Source organism: Aythya fuligula, chromosome 10, assembly GCF_009819795.1.
Source record: "Aythya fuligula isolate bAytFul2 chromosome 10, bAytFul2.pri, whole genome shotgun sequence".
Taxonomy (NCBI): domain Eukaryota; kingdom Metazoa; phylum Chordata; class Aves; order Anseriformes; family Anatidae; genus Aythya; species Aythya fuligula.
The window spans coordinates 4,140,611-4,154,131 of NC_045568.1; the positions used below are offsets into that span (position 1 = coordinate 4,140,611).

General features: G+C 38.5%; 1 protein-coding gene across 1 annotated transcript; it reads right to left on the reverse strand.

The window, feature by feature from the left end:
- Positions 1-398: 398 nt before the first annotated feature.
- Positions 399-9,534, reverse strand: CFAP92 (cilia and flagella associated protein 92). Its single transcript, XM_032194223.1, has 7 exons — positions 9,470-9,534; positions 8,914-9,211; positions 6,896-7,060; positions 6,005-6,217; positions 4,359-4,488; positions 3,042-3,223; positions 399-474 (listed from the first exon to the last, which is right to left on the reverse strand). The coding sequence occupies exons 1-7, from the start codon at positions 9,532-9,534 to the stop codon at positions 460-462; spliced, it is 1,068 nt and encodes a 355-aa protein (XP_032050114.1). The 3' UTR covers positions 399-459.
- Between the last annotated feature and the right edge of the window lie 3,987 nt (positions 9,535-13,521).

The following is a 13,521-nucleotide window of genomic DNA, read 5'->3' on the forward strand; positions in this document are numbered from 1 at the left end:
TTATTTTTAATAAAAACAAACTTTATTTAAAGATACGTTAGATATCATCTAAACAAATGTCATGACGATACATTTATCAGAAACATTATTCAAACTTGATGCCTATTTACACTTTTTTTTTTTAACCTAGCCTCTTAGTAATCTCCAAACACAGTGTAGTTACCTCCTACCTCAGCAAGTCAGTTTTATCCTGTGACACAGGATAAACACTTAAGAAACTGTCCTACTTGGCTTAGGGAAGTATTTGCTGGCCAGATTTCATTAAGAAGGCAATTATTTTATGTCACAGGTATGTTTACCAATTCTCTGGCATTTGCTAAGTGCTTTCTGTTTACCAAGTTACCTGTATCTAGAGTAACAGCTGGCTCTGGCATTTCATTCTGGAGAGGATCTTCCTGTTCTGCACTGATAGCAGTGTGTCCTCTTGCTGATTGGTCACGCTTGTAAATAAGTGAATGTTTATAGCAAAATAAACTGGAATGGAAAAAAAAAGTCACTCATATTAGGCTGCATCCTTTAATCTACAGGTCTCTAAATTAACAATTGTGACACTTCTTCAGCAAACAAACACATTTACCAAACTCCACTGGATCTGTTAAATTTGTGGTACTACCCAACAAGCTTGCCACACATATCAATTACTATGTTACTTCATTCCTGTTGCTTGACTCAGGAGCCATTGCTCAGTTCAGTCTGCTGTTGAACCTACTAGAATATCAGGTTCAGCCTCGCAACTAATGAGCAATTGGTTTGCAAGTTGACACCTAAAAAAGCTGACGTCTGACCTCATTTAGCATGACTTACAGCAAGTGTGGGAGTCTGGAAGAGTACAGCAAAAACAATACATGCATGAAGCACAGCAGTATCTTAGAAGATGGGCTTGCATGAGAGCAAAATAACAAATAATCTCCCGCACTAAGGAATAATACACGCATTAAACCATTGTACATTCCTTCATATGTAACTGAGTTAGTAACTAAAAGTTTCCTGTTAATTCTAGATTTGTTTGGTGACCTAGTCTAGAAAGGTCAAACATGAAATGTGTTCAAATGTCTAGCAGTGTAATTAAACTATAAAGGTAAGAATTGCTCGGCAAGAACAAGGCTTTGTATTGCTTAGATTAGAAAGGCTGCAGACCACACAGTCTCCAGTGTAATCTCACTTAAATGTAAACTGAAGTTCCAGCGCCGCTCACAGTACTGTGGGAAGAGCCGGTGACTATGTTGGTACTGCACAGTGACACCCAGCGCAAGTAATGACCAGTGGCAAACTCTCTTCCTTGATTATGGGGTTGGACATCAAAGGTCAGCCTCCCAAAAACACCAAGCTGTCTCCTACAGAACCGGTTCCATTTGGATACACCCTAAAATTAATCAACCTAGTCATGTATACTACACTATCTTCATACTGTAACACCTGACATACACTATGTAAAATGATTTGGGAGCCTTTAACATAGTAGGTCCCTTTTCCCACATTCAGTGCTTTCTAGCAATTAGGTTGGCTTACTTGAAATCTGCTCCTTTGAGTTTTTCAAACACCTTCCGCTCTCTGTTGTGGCAGGGAATAATATTCTTGCTCCACTTCAGGCTGTGCTGACCTTCAGGGCCTGGTACAAAGCCATAACAGATGCTCTTCCTCTTGCCTGGTAGAACAGCCACAATGTTTTGAGAGGGTTGATTGTCCAACACCAACAGGGCTGGGATAGGCTAGGATAGGAAAACACGCTTGGTTCTGGAGGGCCTCCACTTCCCTTTTTACCCCCTCTCCCTCCTCGCTTGTTTCTTAGCTAGTAGACCACTGGTAGTTCTTGCCTTAGGAAAGGGATGTTTTCACAAATCAACAATTTTGTAACACAGGACAGAAATGTCATCCTGTGGGCTACACCAAGAAGCCTTGGAAATGTGTTTGTTTAAGAAACATTGGCTATGACAGACTTGTATGTCTGATAGCCATAAGCAGAATGTCATGAAATGCAAGCTGTAACTTATATAAAATAATAGTATTATTTATACGCAGACTAGCATAAAAAAGGTTGTGTATTGAAATTACAGGAAACAGGCAGAGTCCAAGATGAACACATTTCATATTTTGAACAGCCAAATCAAAGCAGAAGGCAAAGCACAAAGCAGTATTCAGTTCAAAGCCTGACACTAACTTGAGGAGGCCAGGCAGCTTGCTGCTGTGTCCATTTAATGCAAGAACTGGCATCCAGAGTATTATTTAAAAAGCAGAAGGGGAGGCATCAGCCTCAGAGGTTTAACTCTGCTTGTGTTATGGACATTCTCATAGTTTCTCTTTTTTGTTTGTTTGTTTGTTTGTTTTTGTTTTTTTCCTAGAGCATTTGTAGCCAACAGTTTCACTCTCTTTGATCAAAACTGGCTTTAAAAGCATGCTCAGTGTTTGGGTCAGTCATTTATATGCAAGCACTGACTATGATTCAGCCAACAAAAGAACAGTTAGGTGCAGGCCACCCATACAGCTTTTCATATTTATGAGCACAAATCCTTTCATCTTCCAAAACTGAGGTGTCTGTGTGTGATTTTTGCACCAACAGGCTGATATGTAATGCTCAGGAAGTCTATACAAAGCTATGGTAATCAAAAGAGCACATGGTGAGGCATTTGGCATGCAGCCAACAGAAGTCCCTTAACCCCTAGATTTCATTAGGGGACAGTACAATTTCTTTTAAAGCTGCTAAGCCAGCTGGCAAAAAATTGTTCTTCCTTTCTCGCCCTCTGCACGCGGACAGGCAAGTTAGTTAACTGACCAGAAATCCCCCCCATACTCCACTATCTCTGACTAACACAGAAAAGAATTAAAAAATAAAAATAATATTATTTTTCTGCCCTGTCTGATGTTTTTCTAAGGCTTTTGTAAGGTTGAGTCAACCAATTCGATCAGCATCAATTTAACAAATATTTTTACTTCAAAAGCTACTGTGCTGAATTGTCATTATCTGCCTGCCACAAAGTACAGGAGTGTTGTTGCTGCACAAAGGTAGGTGCCAAGATCAGTACCCACAGGCAGTCACCCTTTACCTTCAAAATTAGTCCTGGCTTCCTGAGTGAGAATTTCCGAGGTTCATCTTTCAGAAGTCCTTGGAGCTTCTGTAGCTGACAACTGGCTCTTGGCCCGCGTGTGGATAATTCAGCTGCAGCAGAGCACCGGTGAACTTTCAGCTTGGTATCATCAAATGCAGTTTGCACAACCTGAGTAGCATCTTCACAAGATCAACAACAGATTGTAAAAGAAAAAGCAGACAATACAAATCAGTTAGATGGAAAAGATAAAAACTTTTGAATGTTTGAACAAGGATACTAAAAGCTTGCTATTGCCAGGAACAACCTTTCTCACAAGGATTCAGCCAGAACAGCTGATAATGGTATTAGAATAATGGCTGGTGCCTCACAGCAAAGACAATTCACAGTCCTGTAAGCTCCATGAAACACATGGAAGTGAAATTAATCCTGTCTAATTTCAAAAGCATTTCTCTGACAGAAGCACTTGAGAAGAACTGCACTAACCAAGTAACCAAGCGTTTTGCAAGCTACAGGGTAATGTACCACCAGAAAACTTGTCAAAGAGCAACAATTCCAGTAACAACGACAAAGCTATTATTTTCTACACTCCAGTGACTCTCAAGGGGTTCTGGACAAAAAGATACACATGGTCAACTTTTCAAAATACTTTTGAAATACTAGAGCACTATTCTAGTGTTCTAGAATTAGTACCAGATACTAGTTCTAGTATTCTAGAATAGTATCCTATTCTATTTCCAGAAATAGAGTATTATTACATTCATAATTAAATGCAAATTTTTCTTTCACTGTTTACAGGTGAACAGGGGGTAACGTACACCGACCACTTCACCAACGCACACACTCCAGGCTGCTGTGCTGATAGCAAGCAAATTTAACTGGCTCGTCTCAGGCCCCCTCTGGACTCATTTTCTGGTATTGTCATCTGTGAGGTAGCTTTTGTCTGAGCTTGATAGCAACAAAAGCTGATTGTTACCAATCCCTACGTACAAAGGAAGATCGGGCAGCCAACAGAGCTAGCTTTACAGAAGAATAAGCCATGAAGGCTCTGCACCCTTCTGTCATACGATACTGTAGACGAAGGAACTCAGGCTAAGAAGTTAAAAGACTGGAGGGGTAAAATCGGGGTATGGTGAAGGCCTTACATCCTACATTTCATTTGCTTGAGAGTGAACATTTTTGCAGTCCATGGATCTCCCTGATAAACCTCTTGGCGTTCACACTTCTTTTAGATGGCAGAACTGAACAGGCTTCAGGACTGTATGTCAGAGCTTCAAGCTGAAAGCTTTGGGCTGAGCAATTCAACAGACACGTTACCTGTCAGTGGGGCTGTGGTCACGGGTGGCTTTGTGTAGAGATCAAAATCAATGTGCCGTTTGTCCCAGCTCCATCTGTCTCGTGACAGCACCGGTTCCTTGTTAGCATACAGAACATTCGCCTGCCATTTCTAAATTAAATTTGAACCCCATTAAGTAGCCAGGCTAAAATCACAAGGGAGGAGTCACAAAAAATAAGTTAGCTAGATTTCTGGGCGATGAGTTAATAGGTGCCAGACTTTGCTACACAAGACCACTTCTCTCTGCAAGCAGCTTTTCAGCTTGTTCTGCGTACACTACAAACGTGGCAGGAATATTCATTCTCACAATGGTGAAATACAGCTCAACTTTTTGTGGCCCTCTGACTACTTGCTGATGAAATACAGGTTAGATTAATCAGACTAAACTATCCTTCCTAAAGGAATTACTTACTACAAAGTAATTCCCACTCTGTTGTTTGCCCCGTATTTTCAATGTTTTACCTAAAACTGTGCAGCTAAAGAATAGCTGAGCAAGGGCTGAAACTGCATGGCAATATTGTAGGAAACTAGACAAACTCCAAGAACCTGTTTACCTCCCACAGATGTGACAAATGAGGCACACATTCTGTGTTTGACAAGAAAAACAGAAATGTCTATAGAAGCAATGTATGGAAATCAGACTGCTTCCGAATGGGATCCTAGTTTTCTGCTTTTGTTTGATCCACCTTTCTGGTAACACATAAATTCAGAATCAAACTCCATTACCAAAACAATGCTGGTCATGTCTGTGAGGTCCCTGTTTGAGCAGAGGGAGCCTCCTTCCTACTTTCTCTCAATGTCACAGCTGGCACTGATGCTACCCAGCTACTGACACTGCCAGGTTACACTTAGTGTCATTCAGGGTACGACATCAGCTCTCTTCCTCTCTCTCATCCCACCCATAGGTGCCAATGGTCAATACCAGGCAACCCTTAATCCCACACCAAACGTCACAGTCTCCCATTTACTTCAGTTCAGTAACTCTGGAGTCAATCAACGGCTCCTGCACTGTAAGCCTGCTACTCATTTTGCTACCCCTTTTTCAGCTTGTCAAGTTTTCCATCCTGTACTGCCCGGCTTCCCTCCTCTGTTTCACCTCTTCAACAAAAGACACCAAAAATTACACCACACTAACTTGTTTCGGTTACTCTTGATCAGCAAAACTTCTCTCTCCATCAAGAGAAGGTACATTCCCCAGCACCACGGGACAGAAGAAAGCACTCTGTTTTCATGAACTCTTTCACTTCGGCTACACTCTAACCTTTTTGAGAAACTTATTTTCATTTGTAGGAAAACAAGTGTGGTAAATAAAGTCTGAAAAATTAAATGACCCCACTTGTACATGTAAATCAAAACATCATACACTCTGTTAATACCTATTAAAACCCGTTTAATACTGGCAAATAGGTTTTGTGTACATGTTCAGAGCATTTGTGTATCCAGACAATCACCTGGGTGAGCTAGGTTCTGATGTACCCAAACTGCAAATACAGCTCTCACCCTCAAAAGAGCTTGCCTGGGCTGTATCCCTCAAGAGCAACTTCCAAATGCTAAAGCAGTCTACCTCTTGCAAGTATCCTAAAATGCTTCAGTTCACTTTGGACAATTCATTTAAGTTTAATGTTACCTGGCTTAACTCCTCCAGACATGCCTTGTCAGGCATCCGAGGGTGCAGGTTGCTTTCAATACTGCTCTTAAATCCAGGAAATACAAATCCATGTGGTGACAGCCACATGCTCTTGGATTTTGCAAAGGATTCCTTACAGGCAGCAACCACATCAACTGGGTCAAATGTAGCTGACAGGTACTCAGGACAGTAAGTGAATCTGTTCTTTGGTTCCTACCAAAAAAAAAAAAAAAAAGTTTGTTTTGGTTAATGTGAACTTCCCTTTGCTGGGAGAGGAGAACATTTCCCTGAAAAGTATAATCTAAGACAGAACCAGCACCATTTTGTTACTTAAGGCTTCTACTAATCGTAGATCAAAATTATACAGGGAGAAGAACCATCATGAAATACTCAGAAAAAATAATTCTTAAATTTTGTTCTATTATGATCCAAGAATCAATTTACTATCAGGTGTTTTAATGGGATCTTTGAAAAGTAATCACAGAATGACAAAAAAAAAAAAAAGCAGATAAAAATGTGAAAAAAGCAGATAAATGTGACTCTTCAAATGTATTCTTAAATACTTTCTCCAAATCACTTTATATCGCATACTTCAACATTGCAATTACTCAAATTCTCCCACTTACAAATGTGTGGGACTCCAAACTGGAAATATTACCAAAGTCCACACTCAAAATTAGAGTCCAAGTCATGGGGAATAGACAACCTGACTATAATGCACAACATTAAGAGCAGAATTTCACACAGCAAAAAAGAACACCACATCTGGTGTACCAACTTCCCACCCTATATACTAATACAGAAGTTACCAGTGTATACCTATTTAATTCATCTCTCCTTTAACACTGCACATGTCAAGCTAAAATCTTCCATTTACATGTCTCAGTTCACCTTTGCCATTTCTTGGCGAAGATATTTCTTTGCAAGTTCTGCAGAATTCAGGCTCTGAGAGCTGTAATTATGAACAGATTTGCCATCAACAGGATAAATCCTGAAAGCTTCAAACTTTGCCTTTTTCATCTTTCCTTTAAGTTGACATATAGCATCAATGTTAGCCTGCAAATAGAGATTACATGTGAGTTCTGCACGAATTGGGAATGCAGAGTGTGACAAAAAAATTACAAACAAGCAACCAATACTGTAAACATTAAAAAACTTTAAAAAGACATTAACATTTTAAAACCCTACATTTATATATTTACTGCTCAACAGTTCTTTGTTATTAAAATAATCAATAAAAAGACTTTATTTTTTTTTTTTAAAAGCACCATTTTTTCCTACAGATTAGTCTCTCATTTCATCCTTGCACATGACGTGCTGTGAGACATTAGTCAGTGCATTAGCAGTGCACTGGAAACAAGCACTCACCAGAGAATGACTTCTACTGCAGATCTAAAGAGCTGCTCTGGAGCAGATGCTGGTCTTAATCAGATGAAATAAGATTAGTTCTTTTCATTTCTATGATTTTATTAACACCACAGCAATTACAGTTACATGTATAACAATATTCATTATGACTCTTCAAATTTCTCTGCTGACACGGTGTAGTTAAACCCTCATACCTTTTCGTTCACTTAAGAACATTATTCAACTGTGCTTACTGCAGTTATGGCTTTGAATTCAGACTTTGACACAACAGGTAATTACAGCAAAAGGGGTAAACTGCGTTTTGGATATCAGCTCCCTGTGACAACATTGAATAGCTCCCTATTCTATTCAGTTCTTTAACTCCAAAATATTTTTTTTTTACATCAAAAAGTCTGAAAATGTTACTTTATCAGCTATTAAAAGAGTATTTCATATATTCTCATCTACAGAGGACTTCCCAGTCCTCTTTCTCTCTTGATTCAAAAGCATGTATAAAATGAAAACTGGTTAAAACATGTATACTGGGAAGACTGCAAACTTCAGAGAAAAAAAAAAAATTACCTTACATATAACCTACATAGAATACTTGGGCCAAAGAGTGCTGCTGCTTGCATCCTCCTGTGATGGTATAAATACAAGTACCAGGAACAGTTAACTTAAGATTGTTTTCTTTTCTAGCCTCATCTGATATTCCTTTACCAACTGACCAAATGTGAAAAAGGAAATACTTGGAAGTTAAATGTCTCTCAGTAACTCCAGGACAGTACCCTCATGTAGAAGCATAGCTTTTGATGTCAGGGAAAACCTCTTTGTATTAAAAACATTCACAACTATTCTTCACAAACCATGGGATGGCTAGAGTGTTCATCTAAGCAATGTACTCCAAAACACTTCAGACTCCCTGGAAACATACATTATCTTTCTTCTTGGATGTCTGTTTGCACAGGAAAGGTTTTAGTTTCAGTGTGTTTTCCCTGAGGCAACAGGAGGGGCATATGGCTGCTGGTAACAAGCCAGAAGATGTAATAAAAGTCTTCAAAATTTCTTTAAAATTCAACTCTGGCTGCAACTGCTGGTTTTATTTAGTTATTTGTTCTGGTTGTCCAAACACAAGCAGGTATTTTTCAGGGCAAGAGAAGGAAACAGAATTTTTATATGAGCTTAGCTGGCCTGGTCCCACACAGCAGGGGAAGCCTGTGTAACATGCTAAAGCACACTGAGGGAGCTATGGAGAAGAAAAGGACAAAGAAAAATAGAAACCAATCTCAAAACGAAAATGGCAAATCCTTTAAACAATTAGTTCCCTTACCACTCACACACCATCTCCTCTCTTTACTTTAAGCACTAGAATTGCTTTTCCCCTTGAGAAATAGTTACATATGCACAAAAATTTACTGTGCACTTTTTAATAATGTTGTTACAATACCTACAAAGACCTCAGAAAAGTTTTTAAGTCTAATGAGCCACTGTTTCAAGAGAAGGAGGAGGTAATTAAGGATATGAAGTTTTGCTAGGCTTGCTTCTCATGCCTCACTACTCACCCTAATGTGGTTTCTCTCAGAAGACATTTTTTCTGCCATTTCTTTCTTCCACTGCACATACTTTTCATTGTAGTTGTCTAATGAAGAATATACTGTCTTTTTCTCTCTGCTAAGTTTTCCCAATAGTATACAAGCATCTGAGGAAAACAAGGGCACAGGAGGTTTCCGAGTGAAGAGATCCTCATCAGGTAATGGTACTCCATACTCTTGACTCAAGACTGTGATCATTTCTGCTGAGGGCAGCAGGTCCCCGTGAACCACATCCCTCAACCTCTTACACTGACAGAGGTAACTGAGCCTACAAACAGACATCAGCATGTTATTAGTTTACAAAATTTTTACTGCAATCAAATCATTACAGTTAAAATTACTGGGAGAAAAACAACACAACCTTCTTGAAATGTCTGTTACGAAGTTCAGGTCAGCTCAGTCATGCCAGTATTTGGCAGCAACAAAGAAGGTTAACAGTTAAATAAAACTATGAGGAAGAATCTAGGAATGTTGCTGACACTAGAATTAGCTACAAGAGAAATGATTAATTGCTGAATTTCTCTACTCTCCAACTGGAAAGGCAATAAAGCAAATTCTCTTCATGCACACTGGTTCTAGTGCATGATCCATACTTATGCTGAACACCCACTATATCTACCCTGCCTTGCCTCTTTTACATCTCATTCTGATCAACTTTTATCCTATGTGCTATTCATGATATTTACCTCACACGAAAGTCACATTTAATTTCTTTTCAGTAAATTTGGCCTGCAAAGCCTAGCATTAATGCAAAGGTGGTTCTAAATACATGACAGCTACAGAACACCATGTGCACACACTCTGCACAGAGTCACATAAATTCCCAGCCTCTCTGGCTCAGGCCATAGCAAAGGCCATGAAATAGCCATTTAGCTGATAACCCAATATAATTTTAGGATTCCTTCCTAAAACTGGAAGTTTATTCACTCTTTTCTTACATAACCATTTATTTGGGGAGAGTAACTACAAAGATCTGCATTGTAAAATTGCCTCAAATGCATTACTTTCTTATCATTATTTCAGAGTAATATATACAACTAATAAAATACATTAATTTCAAAGTTGCATCAGCATTAATAACTGAAACTGAGTTTATATTAGTACATAAAAACCAAAATTGACCACTTTGCACATTAAACATGTTTGTTAGTGTTTCTACCATTAAAATTACTGTTTTGGCTAATGCTAGCAGAAGGAAATGTATCAAGAAGCAGCAGTTTCTGCTCTGCACACATTAAACCACGGACTGACCTCAACAAAAAAAAAAAAAAAAAAAAAAGCCATAAAAAAGCAGTCCTGCAAGTTAGAGACTCTCTTGAACACAGTTCACCGTCTGCATATGCCAGTGAAGAATTTGTTTGTATTTCTTTGCATAATTACTGACACAGAATGAGGCTATGGCAAAAAGGACTGACGTGCTAGAAGCCTGGCGGCCGTCTCTTCCACTCAGTGTGGCAGACACGATTCACTCATCTGTGATGGCAGGTTGCTGAGAAGAGTGTGTTTCTAGAAGAACACTGTTCTTAGCTACTGAAGTAGCTTAACTGCAGCTCTCTGATTTCATAGCAATGACTACTATGAAGTATAGTGATCATTCTTGCAGCCTCACCTCTTTCTATAGGAAGAATAACCACTTGCATTTAAAATTACCCCATCCACCCCAAAACCTTTATTTTCAGAGCAGGAACCTCACCTGCAGCTATCTAGCAAGTTGTGCACAGCAGTAAATATGCTGAATTTTTTTTCCCCTGAAAGGAGATACTGCAATAAAATTCCAAAAGAAAATTAACCACCAAGTATCTGAAATATGCAGCATTACATTATGCTCTACCTCAAATATTTATTTAGCCAGTACATAGCTAAAGAAAGAAAGGTATCTGCCAATCACTGCTGAAGGGAAAAAAAAAAATAGAAAGGACTTTTATGAACACCACAGTGATGGCCACCAGTCACCTTCTTATTGCGTTCTTTTCCTCACTATCTCCTAGAATAAACTTGAAACAAATTACAGATACATGAAGAGGTTCACCTTTTATGTGCAGATCATTAAAATGAGCGAACTTCAGAACTTTAACTGTAAAGTTAGAGGTTTTGCTCTTTGTTATCTCAATGAAGTTAAATTTCATTAGTCATCAGCAAATAAACATCTGTAACATATGTGGGTCAGCCAACAGGCAGAAACAGACAGGTTCATTAAACGAGCCTGCCAAATCAGAGCTGTACCGCATTTGTTTTCCAGCAACTGCCTAGGCAGTGTGACATATGCAAAATACAACTTGCAGTACGTGGGTAATCTAGACATAACACACATTACTGAATTAGTTTTAATAAAAATGCAAGTATGTGGGAGGGCAAATGGGAAGGATGCTATGAGTTTGCATGTATATTAACACATTAACTATCACATAACATCACATTAAAATATTTTTTTATGAAATCAGATTGATGTCTAGGAGACATTTGCTCTTTTTTGTTTCAGGACTGAATATCCCCATTTATTTCCTACAACCTTTGCTGAATTTCAGTTCAGAAGTTAATTTAAACAAGCCAGTCATTTAATAGCAAGAAAGAAGGCAATCACAGTACATCTCTGCTTTCTAAACTCAAATTGCTTACAACAAAGATGGATGGGACCTTTTCCCACCTCTCAATAGATGTTTCTTAATTTAGAAAGAAACAAAAAGACACGCACATAAAACTTCTCATAGATTTATAAATTATATAGTGTATGCACGCGTGACTTCATCCACTCCTTTTTAATCCATCTCACAAGATGTAATGTCAAGATGTTTTAAGGCTCATAGCTGCAAACAGTTGCATGCTGACAAAGTGAGCAACATGGCAGAGATCCAGCAATAAATCATGCAACAAAACTCCAAAAGAAAAAGCCAGGAAGAGGAAATAGATTCTCTCCAACTCACGTTGAACTCTTCCTTTCTCCAATTACCTTACCAAAACTATTGGTACCGTTGATCGCCCACAAAGCGGGGAATTAAGAATTCCCCAATAAGTTCAAGTGACTTTCTGGCTCTATCAAGTCCTCCTCCTTTACTCAGTCCTATACCACTTTCTCTGAGAGAACAGAGCAGAGAATAAAATCCTTACCAGCTGATGCCTCTGACACCAGAATTTTCTTTCTTCTATTTCTGTTACAGTCAGGTATGTTCTGATCACTATCCTTCTGATAAACCCTTCTTCTTTTCTTTTGTACACATACATACATACATACACATATATATATATGTAAATACTCACCACTATCCACTTAGCACTACATCAGTATTTAGTAAACCATGCTCTTCTGACTTACCATATCTCATCTAGAATCTGAACTACCCATCATACCCACAGATTGCTTTCATCAGGGAAAAAATGAAAGAATATTACTATTTATGTGAAATATTCACTCTCCTTTCATAATATTTCACTTTTTAATTTCTTCACTACAAATCTAGAAGAGTCATACCTGGACAAGGCTTGGAAACATGCCCAGGAAATCATACCTCTGACATAAAGCAGAGGCTGTTTTACTATAGTGAAGAGGGGCATACAGAGGCAGAAATGATAAAAGATAGCTTCCAGGTCTGTATACAGGCGTTGACTGAAAGACAGTTGTGAATTATATAGTATTTCCAGTTGTCCATCTTCATGTCTGTAAGTCCTGTAACAGAGTACCCCAATGGCAAGGTTAAATCCATCAGCCCAAATCTCAGGTTTCCTCAGTTCTACAGTACAATTACCCTCTCTCATGAAACCGCCTTCCTTTTGTCCTTTCCATGGAATGTCTTATTCTACAGCCTTCCCTTCCCATGAACTGTTCTGAAAAAGTTACTATGGACAAAATCATAAAGACAATATCAAAATCTTTATACCATGAATGATTTGAACAGGTTTTCTTTTTAAACCACATCTGAAAGGAAGCTCATCTCAGTTTCATCTGTGCTATGCTCCTTAACAGCCTTATTATAGCTATACAAATGCATTATACAAATATTTCTACTAAATATATCAAGATTCACACTGCAGCAGTAAAACAAAGCCTCAGTTTAGGTTACAGGTGACCACTCACAAGATGTGACTTTTCATGCAATAAATAATTTCAGTAATTGCAGTGAAGTGACTTGCAATGAAAAAAAAAAAAAAATACCAGAAAGATTCAACATGTTACAGTGCTATATAAAAAAGATTATTTTTTAAACATGAGATGTGAGGAAGACCTTTTTGAATTTTTCATATTTTCCCTAAACATAAAGGTAGAAAAAGCTTGAACTCCAGCTTCTTCATCGTGACTTTGCTTTAGATCCTATGAAGTATTAGCAAACAATGATAGATATGACAGATGACAACAGATTTCCCACCATGCTCTCCCTTGGCCAAATTCAACTAGAAGTGTGTTTGTGTGCCCAGGACAGAGGTATGTGATGAACGCAAAAAGCACAGGGCTCCACATGGGTGTAAGCGATGTGAATTACATTAAAACAACACGTGCTATGTTAGTCGGGCGTGTACTTTGCACATTGTTTCTTTAAACTGTACTTCCTTTACTGTTCAGTTGCATCCTCAGGATGTGAAGTGCAT

What these genes read in the sequence shown, in the direction of transcription:
- CFAP92 (XM_032194223.1), bottom strand. Translation starts at nt 9,534, where the DNA reads ATGGATCATGCACTAGAACCAGTGTGCATGAAGAGAATTTGCTTTATT. An exon ending in CTGAGAGAAACCACATTAGG is followed by an intron (nt 7,061 to 8,913) that starts GTGAGTAGTGAG and finishes CTCTATTTGCAG; the next exon opens with GCTAACATTGATGCTATATG. An exon ending in TTCGCCAAGAAATGGCAAAG is followed by an intron (nt 6,218 to 6,895) that starts GTGAACTGAGAC and finishes TTTTTTTGGTAG; the next exon opens with GAACCAAAGAACAGATTCAC.